This window comes from Haliotis asinina, chromosome 3 (assembly GCF_037392515.1).
Source record: "Haliotis asinina isolate JCU_RB_2024 chromosome 3, JCU_Hal_asi_v2, whole genome shotgun sequence".
Classification (NCBI taxonomy): domain Eukaryota; kingdom Metazoa; phylum Mollusca; class Gastropoda; order Lepetellida; family Haliotidae; genus Haliotis; species Haliotis asinina.
Window position 1 is genome coordinate 30,250,256 of NC_090282.1, and position 16,154 is coordinate 30,266,409.

Below are 16,154 nucleotides of genomic sequence, written 5' to 3' on the forward strand. Positions count from 1 at the left end.
GAAGTACACACCACAAATTATCGTCCACTCACTGTCCTCTGGTCCAGTGGGAAATTTTTAAATGGTTTCTTTCCCTGATGGTTCTTATGTGTTTATAAATGTAGACTCACCTTACAATTTGGATGAGATTTATGTATTTTATTCATATGACCATGAACATCAGAAATCTGATATCGTAACACTATAGTGATGGCCAAACAAATGAAACATATTGTACGAAGTGAAGCCAACCTTTGCTAGGCTAGCTGTCTGATTTAGTAAAGACTTTCATTTATATTCAACTGATGTGGACCAGAATGGCAGCATCTGTCATGGTCATGCCTCTTCATCCAGGGTCATCTTCATCCAGAGTCATCTTCATCCAGTGTCAACTTTTGTTGCTGGATACAATTTGAATTTTGACCAATTCTTGTGTATGCATAATGGACAAGCGAAGCTGATCACTTTCATAGGTCATCAGTAACATGACCGTTTTTTGAAATGGAATGGCAGTAGTTATGGTGAAGTTGTTATCTAAAAGGTTTCCAGATAATTGCTGTTATCTGGAGCCACATGTAGGAGTTACATGTAGTAAAATTAGAATTATGGGGTCTTTATTACCAAGGTGTCAGGTTGCATTATATTCACTTTTCAAAGACTGACTTCTTTATGATATAACTTCTATAAATACAGCTGAACATTACATCTTTTAGCTGTTCTTCACTGAATTTAATTGCCTCTGATTTTGGTCAATATCAAAGTTGTCAAAGGTAATATTTTCCATGTGAAAGAACTTTGATAATTGAAGACCAATGCCAATTTTGAAATTGTATGTAAAGCATCGAAATTAGCCAGTATTGGGTTCTGATCAACACAGCACAGTTGAGCTAACATTTAGAAGGATTTCTAGTTCTAGCTTTCTTTCAGATCTTTGAGTTAAAAGGCGGCTAAAATGGAGATTTGATTGTCACAGTAATAGAAGATGGGTCACAATGTTCAAAAACAACTAAGCACTTTGTTATTGGTGAATGTAAAAGGAACGCTCAGATGTTCACTTCAACTGCTGTTGATTCGTCTGCTTGTGCCAAGCTACATCGCAGACACAGATTGTATAACACCTTGCATGTCTTCTCACTGACTGTGCTTGAACGTTTCAGACACAGATAATATACAATCTCATTCTCTTTCTCATGGACTATGCTTGTACATCCCAGACACTGATAAAGGCCCATTTACTTCAGCACTCTCTGTGCTTAAGTGTCTCCGACACAGATGATATGAAACCCCGTTTTCTTTCTCACTGACAGTTCTTGTTCATGTCATACACAGATGACATAAAACCTCATTTGCTGCCACTGACTATGCTTGTTCATCTCAGACACAGACCCTATTTACTTTTATGTGCTTGTAATCTGACAAACATTAACCTGATGTTGAAGATGTTTTAATATATGGAATGTCCTTTTTCAGATCTGAAATGTGACCAAAAAGCCCAAGTCCAGGGACAATTTTTGGATACTTCTTTTTACTATCTGACCTGCTGTGGGATTTTACCAGTGGTCTAATGAGTGTTGACCGCCAAAGATGAGGTTTGAGGCCGGTCAGCCGAAGAGTAGCATCTGCCGGGCATGGCAGGTGATCAGTTCACTGTATTGCCATCTACTACAGCTTATTGTCTTCCTCCTGATCTCTGTGGCTCTCTCAGGTAGGTGGCAGCAGTTATGTCCAGAAAATGAGAAATGCTGAATTAAGAAAGGATTGCTTTTCAGGGTGGATGTTTAAGCAGAAACAATTTTGTCACCCATCTTTATGGGAACATCATTTGTGGTTATGTCTACATGGTGACTGTAACTACAAATTCTCATACCAAATGTTTGTGATAATTAACTATTTGAAGGCCTAGAGAATCGACAGATGTAACTCTGCAACCTTCATCCTCCTCCAGGAAATGACATAAAAAATTCCCAATGGCTGCTACTTTTTATCATTGGTGGGAAGTCGCCTTGAAAGAAAATGCTCACTGACCATTGTACTTGGGTCTGTTAATGGTCTTGAAGGTCACAGGTTGACAAATTTCATAGGATATGCAATTCTTTGTGTGAAGCAGTGCCATGAGCATCCTAAAGTCACATGCTTGTGAATTTGAATCCTGGCAGTTAGGTTACATCTCCTGTATAGTGAGTGTGTGTTTAACGTGCAAACGATGACTGTTGGTCTTATTCCACTAAGAAACCTCACTGATAGTTTGTTGTAACTCACCTTCTTTGACAATTACGATGGTTACAGCACTGTGGACCTTTGTGGAATTGGGATCAAAGGGCTCCTTTCACAAAGTCATCGTATGAAATTCTCATAACTCTCATACTTTAAGCTGACTTACGTTAGCTTTAGTGCTAAGATCACCTGGTATCACTGCGCCAAGGGCCTAATTCCAATAGTGATCTTAGCAATACGACAAGTATAAGTCCATATTATGGTTGTAAGCATGGGATTTATGAAATGTGTAGCACTAATGTTGCTTAGTGGAATGAGACTTGAGGGGGTTGAAGTGGTGCTATCTCCACCCCTGTGAAATGGTAAAGCAGGAACCACTTGATATCTCTTCTGTGTCCTGTTATATCAATAACATTACCATCCTTATATGTAAACAGGAAAAATACCATGCTTATGTAAGTCTACTGTTAGCTGGAAATTGGTAGCAAATGTGATGCTTTCCGCAAAACTGATCCATGGTGTGATCCAAGGCAATTTCCCAGCTATCTACCCATCAAACAACTTGTCAAGATAGCCTTCGATTCCTTGAAGTTATTTTGGTATTTTTGGGGTGAAAATGAAAGTCGATAAACCATCATATCATTTATTGGATTTTGATGTCAAAATGCAACTTTGAAATATCCAGCCTTATTTAAATTTAGTTAATATTCATTTTTGATAAGTGTAATTTGATATTTATGAAATCTGTTAAATGCTTGTGAAAAGCTTTACAACAGTGCAAAGTATATGGGTGTGATTAATAGACACATTATATGGAGTATGTTTGTGGTTGGAGACAAATACATAATGCATACATATGTATCTTTTTTTTACAGACTATGTATGTATTGTCTTTTCAAACATTTTGTGTTAAATACTGTAATTGGCAGGGACATCACACCTGTTGTTCAATTTATGAAGCATAATACCCAGTCCCACGACTATTGCATCTGCTTAACGTCCCAATTTTGGATTTTATTTGCCATTACTCAACAACCATTTCAAAACAAGTGGCAAGATCTCTTCCTACACTGGTCATATTTCATAAGACTCAGACCAAAATAAACATTTATTTCAGTTATCAGAGTGAAAGTAGAATATCACCTGAGCGTATTCTCATTAAATATTATTCAAGTTGTGTTGATGTCGTCAGGCTGACAATATTTTTGATATTTTGGTTATTTATGTTTCGGGAATTTATTTGATAATGATACTGATAAAGGATATGCATATAAATTAAAGGTAATGTGTTACACATGATGACAAAACCTTCCTGTTGCTGTGAATGAGATGTGACGCAGGTAGGTCACACCTGGATGAAATTAGTTTGTGTTTTGTAACACTCCCCAGGAAACCGAGAAGTGCTGAAAAACATTGTTAACAGGTTTATTTCATGTCTGCGTGTAATATTTTTTTAATTAAACAATGTGTTCTGGGTCTTACCTGACAATAGATTAGACCTGTAGAAATGTGGAATAAAGGTAGCCTAGTAGTTAAAACCTTTCCTCACCATGCCAAAGACCCAGGTTCGATTCTGACATGGTTACCACACATGAAGACCTATTCTAGTGTCCCCACCATGATATTGCTGGAATATTGCTGGAATATTGCTGAGGCAGTATAAACTAAACTCACTTACCGTGACCATTCGAAGTGTCCAATGACATCAGATCCTATATTTGTACAATTCCCAAAATATCATAATTTTGTTTGTGTGAGTCATTATAAGTAGTGATGATACTAGGTGTTTATGACAAGCGTTGGGATTCTGCCGAACATGTAGAATCTTCATTAAAAGAGCGTGTTTGATCGTACAAGAAAAGTTGTAAAATGTGTTCACTAGTTACCTTACAATGTTTATTTCTTGTATACCGGTGTATGAATTTTCATGGATTCCTTCATGTGGATGTAGTTGGAACTTTCCATAATAAAGTGAGTGAAAGCAAAACAATAAAGAACTTACAAGTCCATTAATGTGGTCACTTTCGCTTTGCATGTACCTGAATGCATAGCCTGTCTCACAGTCCCTGAACCACATTACTTTCCCAACAGTCTAGCCCTCCCTGCAGTGCTAAGGCTCTAAATAAAGCACGTCTACAAAGCAAACCAAGTCCGTAAGTTCAGGTCTCCCTCGGGCTCCTTTTCAATTTATATGGGTTAGTTTGTTACAATCAAAATAATGTATATTCAGAGACCAAACACTAGTCTCCTGAATGCGCTGCGAATGTCTGTCCCTTTCAGAAGATTTTTAGAGCAAATGATCTCCCAGGAATGGTCAGCATTTTATTTAGTGAAGTCACAAGAGTTTGTATTTCCCAAGATGGCATGGATCTGACATTTTGACCTTAAAGCACAATCAGATGACAGTTAACTCTTGTTTGGAGTCCCAGATGATTTAATTAGCCCAACAAACAAACATTCTCCATGTCTTCCATGGGATTTGTCATTCTTCACAGGGAATTCCTCTTACAGTCTTGCAGGAACCCGGTGCCATGGTATTGTTGGTGGAGTTATTTATTCATTAGTCATTCATTACATATATACCCCATAGAGTTCCATCAACTTTATCTACAGATGCAATCTGTCAAAGACAGTCTCTTGTCATGTGATCTATGTTGGAAGACAGGTATTTCTTTTCTGTCACAGAAACAATTGTTCCATTGCAACACAGCCTTGAATATTCCTGATGCAGCTTAGATCAACTTTTACTCACTCACTTGCAATTGTAACACATCATTCTTCATGTTTATTTGTAGTTGTTTGATCATGGTTCTATGGTGATTGGTTGGTTTGTTCTGCATAGAACAAACATTGATAACAACTTAGTTTGTGAGTGTGAGATTTTGATACAGGTTCTTGTGAGTGAGTGAGTTAAAATTTAAAGTCACATTAGCAACATATCAGCCATATCGTGACTAACACGAGTTGTAAATCCACCAGAAATGCATGTAAATTAAATATATCTGTCAACATTTAAGGACAGTAAATCCAAATAGCATGTCACAGTAAGTTATAAGTAAAACTGGTGTATATCTCTAAAACTTGACTTCAAATGCAAACATGACAGCATAAATGTGGGCAGTAGATTGCCAACAACTGAATGTAGTTCACTATACTTGGGACAGTTCTTGTACTGTTTCCAACCAGAATGATTCCAGAACAAGAATATTGTACTTCATTGTAGGTCTCAACTGCAAAAATGCTTCTCAAATTGGTTGGGTTGTTGTTTGACAGCTATATGGTGGTTTCAATATTGAAAGTCCCTGTTAAGTTTTATGGTAGACTTTTGTTGGACGTTTCCAAACTTTGAGGATTCAATGACAGAATTGATGTCCTATGTAATTCCGTATTTGCATCTTCCTGTTCCAGCAGTGGACAGGGTGATCTCACTTTGTTGCAAACTCCTGTTCATGATATGGTCGGAATAGCACAATCACACAATTTTACATATTTCCCAGCTGTCATTGTAACTATCACCATGTCCTATACCTCCTCATGGACACAATGTGGGAAGCCCATTTCTGATCTCTTGAAGTGATATTGCTGGAATGTTGCAAAAAGTGGTGTAAAGTCACACTCACTCACTCACTCACTTACTCACTCACTCACTCACCCTTGTGAATTTGTCAGGCAGATGAACTCAATTGCCAATATTGACACATTTCTCAAATATTTTTCCAAAGATCTTTAAATATTTAATTAAATTAGCCTGCTTTTGAAAGCATGCTGATGTTGTGTGCTTCATAGAGATTATTAAAATGAAGTATTGTACTCTGAAATTCATATCCTCATTTTAAAACTGGGATGAAACAAATGTTTTTGTATAGGTTTAACAAAGACAGACCATGGATGTATTCATTGATTTTTTTTTCAATTCAAGATTTCCAGTTTCCCAATTATTTGAATTTGCTTCTATGGCAATAAATTTAAATTTTCCATGTGTACAATTCACTACTTCATTAATTACATGCAGATTTTCTTGTGAATGGTTAGAGTCTAGAGAAGTATGTAAATTGATATAATGATAATAGAATTCTCTTTGATATATGGCCTGGCTACTTCAACAATGAAAAGATTGTTTTAGTCAAATCAATAATTTATACATATATCTCCCAATAGAGCAGTAACAGAGGCATATAATACAGCTTCACTTAACAGAATCATGCTTTTTATAAAAACAAAACATCTTTTGTTCATATTTAAATCAGTGATCCATATGAAAGCCATATAGTATTAAAAGCACAATTCGGTTCTCCGAGCATTCCGTGACAATGTGATTGTTCCAGATGATGAGTATTATGCAAAACACGCTTACATGACGCAGTGCATCAAAGGTCTCAATATTGAATATAATGACAATTGATATTGATTTTTTAAGTCATTTGTGATCTCGAGAGATATTAATGGCATACCCCCATTTTGAACTTGGATCGTTCTGTGTGAAAATGTGCAAATATCATTAGAAGCTTATGACCCATACAAACATCAAACAGTCATTTTAGTTTGAACTGGAATTGGAATAGAGTGAAAAGGAAGTTCTCAATACTTTCCTTATACAAAATTTCATGGCACTCTTTGCAAACACAATGCAGGAAATGGAAACGGTAATTTATTCCGTGGAATGCTGAAAAGGGCATAAAAGGGGTAGCCTCAGTTTTCATCAGGATTTGGTGTACTACATTTCAAGCAGGAAGGATCAAAATATCATGTTTGTTTAGTATCATGGTTCATAGAGTTGCATTGTTCAGTGCATAATCCAAGATACCACATTTACGATGCTGATGTTCAATTTGGAAGGTGTTGGAAGTTTCCCATTTTAATCTGTCACTAGGTCAATAAAGCATTATTAATAATATATTTCTCACTGCGACTGTAATGATTGATTGCACCACCATGGAACTTCAATTGGCTGTCACCTGATGATGACATTTAATTAAAAGATCATTAGGGCCACCAGTTTATATGGGCTGGCTGTAAACAGACATCATTATTTGTACATATGAACTACTAGACTATGAACAGTGAACATTGTGACATCATGGGACAGTTATGACATCATAGGGTCAACGTCATAGTATCAACTGTCAGTTCACCTGATGAAGGGGCTTAAGATGACCCCAGAACATTGTGTGTCAAAGAATTAAGAGAAGATTTATCCATTAAAGATCTTGCTCATAAGAACAGTTTGTTTTAAGAAATGAAAATGTATTTATGATGAGGACTCTTGTGTTCTCTTTCATCCCAAATTGTTGAGTATCTCCGAGGTTTGACAATATATGATGAAAAAGAACACTGAAGTACTTAACGAACTCTGATATACTTAACAATTTGTCAGCTCAGAATGCCTAAGTATGCTTACGTTACTCCAGTGTTTGCGTATATAGAGTAAGACCATGAACAGTTTGGGCATCCTAAAAGAAATATATATCGAAATCACTGTAGTAAGTACTTTTGTGTTCTTTTCCATCACAGACTGCCAAACCCTTAGATATACATCAGTTCATGTCATTTTACATCACCTTAGTATACCTAAGTTACTGTAGTGTTTGCATATGCTGAATTAGACTATGAACAGTTCTGGGCATCAAAAATGAGCAGGTATTGAAAACACTTGCCAAACTTGGAGAATTTGTTTCAGTTCAGGAGACTTCAGAGTACTTATATTACTGTACTGCTTCTGCTGTGTAAAGGATGGAGAGTGGAAGGTTACTGTTTCAATCTCCAAGATACTTCATTCTGTAAGACCATACATGGAACTTCATGTTACCTTGGCAAAGGTTTATTACCATGACAAAAGTTTGTCACCATGGCAAAAGTTAGAAGAAATGGTAAAACTTTGTTACCATGTTTAAAGTTTAAAACAACAGTGAAAGTTTATTTGCATAGTGAAGGTTTATTACTATAGTGACTGCTTGTTTATGTACTGAAAGTTTGTTACAATAGTGAAAGTTTGTTACCGTAATGAAATTTGTTAGTGTGTTAAGTTTAGCAATATTTCAGCAAGTGGTGATTACCACTGAGTGGTAGGGTGATTATCATAGCGAAAGTCTATTACCATAGGGAAAGGTTGTTATACCATAACGAAAGTTTGTTATCATAATGAAAGTTTGTCAGTGTAGTGAGTTAGGGAGTTTAGTTATATTTCAGCAATATCATTGGAGGGTGGGGGGATTATCATAGTGAAAGTTTGTTACCATAAAGAAAATTTGTTATCATAATGAAAGTTTGTTAGTGTAGTGAGTTAGGAAGTTTAGTAATATTTCAGCAATATCACTGGAGGGTAGGGGGATTATCTAAGTGAAAGTTTATTACCATAGTGAATGTTTGCTATCATAATGAAACTTTGTTGTTATAATGAAAGTTTATTAGTGTAGTAAGTGAAGGAATTAGATATATCACTGGAGGGTAGGGCGATTATCAAAGTGATAGTTTATTACCATAGTGAAAATTTGTTACCATAATGAAAATTTGTTATCATAATAAACGTTTGTTAGTGTAGTGAGTTAGGTAGTCTAGTAATATTCAGCAATATTATGGGATGGTAGGAGGGTTAGCATAGTGAAAGTTTATTACCACAGTGAAAGTTTATAAATGCTATGACAGTTTACCAACTTAGTGCAAATTATGCCCATATTCTACGCTTTTCTGTTAGCCATTATGCAGAACAATAGTTGACATGCTGAAAATGAAATATCATCATGCATGAACAATTATGACGGTATTTGTACATGACGCAAGACTAGTCATGCAAATAACACATCTCACTTGGATCATAGCAATAGTGGTGAAACTCATCCATGCAGCATGTTATGAAATCAATAGTTCATGGCCCAAGAAGTAGACTTTGAAATATCTGTATTATTTCAGCACTTGAAATCTGGCACACAACAACCTGTGCAGTTTTGCATTGTAACATATGTCAAAAATATTCAATCAGTAATATGAGCATGCCAGCAACATGTGTCATGTCCAATTACAAAAATATGAAAAACATGTGTTTTTGTAACCCGTAATTATCTTGTCAATACAAAATGTGGTAAGTGACAGTGTTGATCGCTGAGGATGTGATCATGCAAGGCTGAGGGTTGCTGTATCATGAATAACGCCATGATTATATTGACGTATTGATGCAAGGATCACCAGTATTACGAAAAACTCTCCATGTCCCGTCAGAATTGAATCAAAGGTCTGAGAAGGGATATGTTATTTTAAGGAAAAGCCTTGATACTTATTTAACACGAAGTCTGGTGTATGTAACTGCTTTCAATCAGAAGAACAATATTGTCTCGCTACCAAATACTGTGTGTGGATACGCATACAGTTTCCCGCAACCAGACAGTCAGTGTTTAGGCACATAGTATATTCAGTGAATAAACAGGATAATTTCTTATACACTCTTCTACATTGGGATTGATTCACTGGGACCTATACAAAGAAGAGATAATGTTTTTTTCCTTGCTTTATGTGTATTGATTTTATTTTTTTTATTTTTTTTGAAAGCAAATACTTCTTTTTTGCATTTAATTGAACAGACAGCAAAAGTAGAATCAGTTTTTCTCATCTTGGCTTAAAGGTTAATGAAGATGTCCAGAGTGGACATCACATCCGAAACTATTGTATCAGTTCCTTGATTAAGGTCCTAGACTGAATATTTAAGTGTCTGTGTATAGTGGTCCAGTATTGTAGGTCCGAAAGAGTCTGATCTAACTGTTTGTCATTTGTGTGACAAAAACTGAAAGCCATTGCCTGGGGACCAAACTTAATGTCCTCGAGTTATATATCCACTTTTGCCTGTTCTGGAACCAGTCATTTTCCAGCTAATGGAATTAATTCCACATCAAACACAGCATAGACAATAGCCAAGCCTGTTGCCACCATCAGAGGTGAGTCTATTCAGTTAAGATTAACTCCCAATGGTTTGGTATTGCGTAAAAGAATCCCTCGCTGCTCTCAAAGCTGGGCAACTTCAAGGTTAGAGTACTTTCCACTTGTCCATTTGGCTTTAGTGGGTGTTAAAGTCACAGTGATCTTTAAATTGCTGTGAAGAGACTTCACACCAATCAATATTATAAAGATCCAGGCACTGTTCACTCATACTTGGCAATATGCTTGTCGTTATTTTTTTCAAAGCATTGTTTCTCTTGATGCAATGCAGCTGTGATTTGAGACAGTCTCAAATAGAATTATGCATAACATTAAAAGAGATTGCACATCAGCCTATCTCTCTTGAAGTAATTTTAAAAAGGATATATTTTTAAGGAATGAGAATTTAATCTTATAAGATGTTAAAATGACATTTCTCGAATTTGATGAATGGCAATGGCAAAATTACTTGAACATATTAATTTATGTTATTGATTTTGAGCAAGCTTCTTTGGCACATGAGCAAAACTATTCATCACTCTGATTTTTTTTAATGAAAAACTCCAAGCAAAGATTTGATGATACATCTTCAGTACATAAACTGCCAAATTTAAGAAAACTGCAGATTTCAAAGTGTTATTTATTATCTGTTAGAAGATGAAAAATGTCTGAAAAATGTTCAAAAGAATAATATATTCTCACATCTATCAGCTTTCTTTGATGAGTAATGGTTTAATTAAAACTCCTCTGACACTGTTAATGACATTAACTCTATGTTGCCACTAAACATGAAAACATCATATTTTAATTATGAAAATTAAATCAAAAGCACAAAGGTTTTATAACGTGATAGTTTTTGATGCTCTTAAATTCAGCCTGTAGTATGTACTTTCCTTAATTCATTGAGAAACTTCATAACAGTGTAAGGGTTAATGGAAGATAGGTTTCAATACACGAAAGCAAAGCAATTTCATAATGAAAAGGGATTTCAAAGGATGCAGCAGGGTGATAGCTTTATCACTTGTGAATAAACTAAACACATATCGTAATCGAAAGCACTAGACTAGATTACTCAATCATTTTGTGTTTACAGGAATGCACTTGATTTCCTCCAAATATTTAAGACTCTCAGTCTGCCTCTAATCACATTTTTTAGCTAAATAAACAAATGAATCTTGCAGTATCTGTCAGTCTGGTGCAAATGGTATCAGGAAAATAAGAATTGTATGAGAGTGAGGCCGGGCAGCTTGTTTTTGATACTGAACACTCTCGGGGCGTTCGGCATATGTTGAGAATTCGGTGTAAGAATTCGGATATTGTAACTGAATTTTACATGCACAGATGGAACAAGATATGTGAGATGTTGATCATGGTATTCAATTGAGCAGCAGGGAGGTTCAGTCTCAATGTGAAGGCCCTGTTCAAACCATAGAAAAACCTGCCATTAATCTCCTGCATCTGGGGATAGGTAGCAAAATGGGTTCTGATGTGACCACATCTGGATCCTGAACTTGAACACATGCTAATTAATTGCATAATTAAACCATTATGTGGAATATATTGCCACCAGAAACAGTCAATAGTATTCCTGAAATCCATGCACCAACTGCACAGCGGTTCATGTTCCAGAAATAAGTTATATCTGTATGGACAATTACCTCCGCTGTTTCTTTTATATGAGAATGATTCCATTTTGTCTCTGTACCATGTATCCCTGTGTCTACTCCTAATGGTATGTCTGTTCTTGTACATAGATATTAATGTCTAATTCAGACCAAATTGCATAGTTGGGACATTTCCTGCGAGGGTAACAGACACTGGTGAACCAGACTCCACTTGCCTGAAGGGAGACATGGATGGTCTATTTCAGTTCCTGGGCTGCAAAATATGTCCAGTTTGCTAACAACCACTTCTGTTTAGAATGTTGTTGGCTTCATGTGATACAAAATGTTGTACTTTGTTACCCCTTGTTTGAGGGTGTTATGAAGGTAGTTCAAAGAGAGTCATGTGATTCTGCTTAAAAGTTTGTTCCGGCAAACAATCAACACCTTTAAAAGTAAAGCTTTCAAGACATTTAATGGCACACATGTGAAGGACATTTCCAAGGCTGACAAAAATTACGTCTGATTCATTCCTGTAGCTTGACCTGTTCCATATGTTTAGCTGTTTTGTTCAGGCAAACAATTGTCTTGCCTTTGCATGTGTTTGTGATTAGTGCCAATTGTTCAGCAACTTACCTTGTCAAAAACACATTATATCATCAATATTTGGCAGAGGTTCATAAAAAACTGCTCATGGCATGGTTGGTATCATAAGCAGGACTCAGTCTTGTGATTGAATGTAGGGTTTTGTACATTTTATTCATATGTGAACACATTAAAGACATCAGTAAGACTCAGTCAATATGGTTACAATATAAACTATTCAAACAATGTAACTGATATTCCATTTGTGGAGCCTACCACTAACCCATGCCTATGCTCATGAGAAAAAGTAATATATATGCATAAAGAGGAAACATTTCCCAAGGAATGGAATGAATTGTCACATATTCCCCTAATTTTTCTTCATCTGTTGCCGCCTTGGCTTCATCTTTTGCACTTCATCAGTCATGTAAATCCAGTATCCCCAACTATATGTTTTTATTGGTGCATATGGACACATGATTGTGTGAGATGGATTTAATGTTAGCCTTAAAGTTATGATAATGATGACTTTTAGTTAACCTAAATATGTTCTAATCCCATTCCTGGTTTCCTCCAACAAATATGTCACTAAAAAATTGTATATACATATTGGGTTAAGCCACACTTGCACATTCAGTGACATTTTTCCACAGTAAAGTGTGTGTTTTACTGTAAAAAGTTACTCAGTATCAGCATTAAAACAAAGCAGGAAATGTTTGAAAAGATATATTCTTAATGTTTTACAAGCAAGTTTGAGGATTCTATTATATTTGCTGTTTGAAATGTTTCCAAAACAAACATGACTGATTATTTACACAGTTGTAGCCCTTGGCATAGCATCGTCAGTAATGAAATATTTACGACATAGTAATTAGCCGTTTGTTTCAACATATTTGACTTTCAAAAGCTTGCAAATATAGTCCCAAATATCCTACTAAATTTACTGCTGTGCCGAAACTTCCAATGCCAGCAGTAGCAGTCTGCATGGGCTAGCATACTTCACTTAATTTGACTGGGATTTTTTAAAGAAATAAAAAAAACAACCTTACACCTGGTCCTGTTACTCAAATTTTTTGGTACATAAGTCTGTCTAAGCGTGTACAGTGATGAATGTATTGCAGAACACTTTCGACACTGTTTGTTGTTGCTTATGTCTGGTGCTAACCAATACTGAACTAATTTTATTAGTCATTTGTTTTTAACAGAATTATATTGCCCTGAGCTCGAGCCACTTTTATGAAGCTCCATTACATTAATCATTACTATGTATGCATCTCTGTAGAAATCAAATTAATTTTGCAAAGCTGTTCAATATGGGGACGTAATTAACTGTCATAAACTCCTGAGAGTATCAATATTTTCATGCTGTACGCATCAATATGTTTGAAAGTATTGACAAAACACGGTACAGCATGAACAATACCATTCAGCATGTGATACTGCAGTCTTTGTATTTCAAAACATTTAAGCACACGTACATCTCAGACAGATATTTTGTTGTGTTGTGTGTGCCTGTTTGGTCAGGAATATTTTGTAACCAGAATCTTTTTGCCATGAAGATCAGTGATCTACATACAACTTTGCTTTTTGTGAGAGGCTGCTTATATATCAGTTTTGGGGCCTGTTTTCTTATAGTATCTGTTTTGCATAGACTGATGTTCATGACATCAGTCACTGGATTGTCTGGATTTCATTTGGTTAGTTTCAGATTATTGCTATGTGCAGTGTTAGACAACAAATAAACCAGAAATTTTGCAACACTTACTATACATAAGAAGTGGATAAGTGTATGCAAGTTGATGTTCTCCATGTTTGTTTTATTAGCTTCCTAATCCCCCCCAAAGTTAAAAAGGTAAAATAATCTATAGCAGAAATTATGGATGTTTACGAGGAACTTTGTTAACTTGGCTATTGGCATGATTTCTGTTATGAATCTGGCTAAGATTTACTTCAAGGTTATTTACTGCACCTGGTCACCTTAATAACAATACTAGTATTTCATCCTTGAATGGTAATAATGTATATGTGTACATTCATCAGAAGTAAAAAACTGTTGTCATATATCACAAGTTTAGACAACAGTTATAAGAGATGATAGTGGTGGTGGTGGTGATGATGATGATGATGACGATCATGATGATGATGATGATCCCTGGGGAATGTATAACCAAAACTGCCATATGAAGCGCTAAAGGTTATTTGTCACATTACTGTATCACCCAGTTGGGTACCCATTCACTCGAAGAACACAAATAACAAACATTCTTGCTTATGATGCAATGTGTTCATGAGCCATGTTTATGGGGAAGGGCTGGAGCTTGAGAAACAATTTGGAGTGAAACTTACTGATGGTGTGGCTACCATCAATTAGTGCAGCAGAAGTTGACATTTATTTTCTTGTCTTCATGAGACAAAGCTCTGACAATTATATGTTTCAAAATGAAACAAAGAAATCTGTTAGATCATATGCAGTGTAATATAATAGTCTTCAAACACTGAGTTTATAGTAACTTTAGTTTTATGCCACTATTAGCAATATTCCAACAATATCACAACAAAGGACCCCAGAAATGGGCTTCACACATTGTACCCATGTGGGGAATCGAACTTAGGTCTTCATCATGACAAGTTAACACTTATACTACTCAGCTACTCCACTCAGATCAAGTACAAAACACATATATGTAGTCCAACAATGTTTCTTCTCTGCTTCCAGCTGTATTAACCAAAGATTTGACTTGAAGGAATCCAGACGCACATGGTTTCACTGCTTATGGTGAGGCATATATGCTGTAGAAGACTAATTAGTTTATTAAAATAGGCACCATTCATGGTAACCCACAGTGTATGGAATTGGATCTGCTACAGCTATGATCTGTTTGGTGCTGCAGTCTCTGATCATTTAAAGCTGGTGTTGAGAGAGTGCAATCAATTATATAACAGGGAGAACTATGTAGACAGTTTTATAGGAAGGTACTCCTTTCAGCTTTAATCCTGTTCAATATGCTTACGCTTGCACTGGGTAGTAATTAATTTATGGCAAGACACAATTAGCTAAAAATGTGTACAAGACCCATATTTCATATCCATTTTCTTGACATGTTGCCAAGGTTTTAAACATATTGAAAAAATAATCTTCATGTACTAGTGGTCTGAAAACTGTATTGATATGTAGTGGATCTATGCCACCTTGAAAAACTGTAAAGAATCTCATAGAAATACAGTGTATGTTATGATGTAATTGTGGTATATGAAGTTGAAATATTGTCTAAGCTTCTTATTATATCAATGATAAAGGTTATGTTTAATCAATGATAGTTATAGTTATGTTGATATTGTTACGAGTGTGTATTTTCTGTATATTTTACTATGAAGTAATAATTATTATTGGGGGACTCACATAACTGGAGTATACAATCACTGCCATCGCTTGATCATCATAGCCGCTGTCAGACCGCTCACTGTGTTACATTCTGCATAACTGATTCTCTTGCACTAAGACTTTGGTGAGTTTGCTATATTAAATTTTGTGACCCATTGCCTTAGATTTTGTCTCACTGGTATTGTACTTGAAATTGGTATTGTGAAATTGACTTGTGACTTTGTATACCTTGCTCTTGTTGCATAACAATACCAAATTTGAATGTTTTAGACTTGTCTTTGTTCTGTTTTGCTGGTTCATGGGGGATTTCTTACATCGTTTGTCATGGCAAATTCCTAACCATAACAATATGATTTCTTGTTGCTGCAATCAGAAGAGTTTATGTTTTTTTCTGTTCATTATGATAATTCTAAATCAAGCATGTGTCCTCAGGATCTTTTGTCATCTTTTTAACAGAGGGTGGGATAGCCTAGTGGTTAAAGCATGTGCTC

General features: G+C 35.7%; 1 protein-coding gene across 3 annotated transcripts in view; it reads left to right on the forward strand.

The window, feature by feature from the left end:
• Positions 1-16,154, forward strand: part of LOC137277792 (neurotrimin-like) — a 280,109-nt gene that overhangs the window by 153,092 nt on the left and 110,863 nt on the right. For all 3 annotated transcript variants that reach the window (XM_067809723.1, XM_067809722.1, XM_067809724.1), the window contains one exon: positions 1,450-1,684. In XM_067809723.1, the coding sequence (XP_067665824.1) occupies positions 1,564-1,684 (121 nt within the window). In that variant the 5' untranslated portion in view covers positions 1,450-1,563. The remainder of the gene's footprint in view (positions 1-1,449; positions 1,685-16,154) is intronic.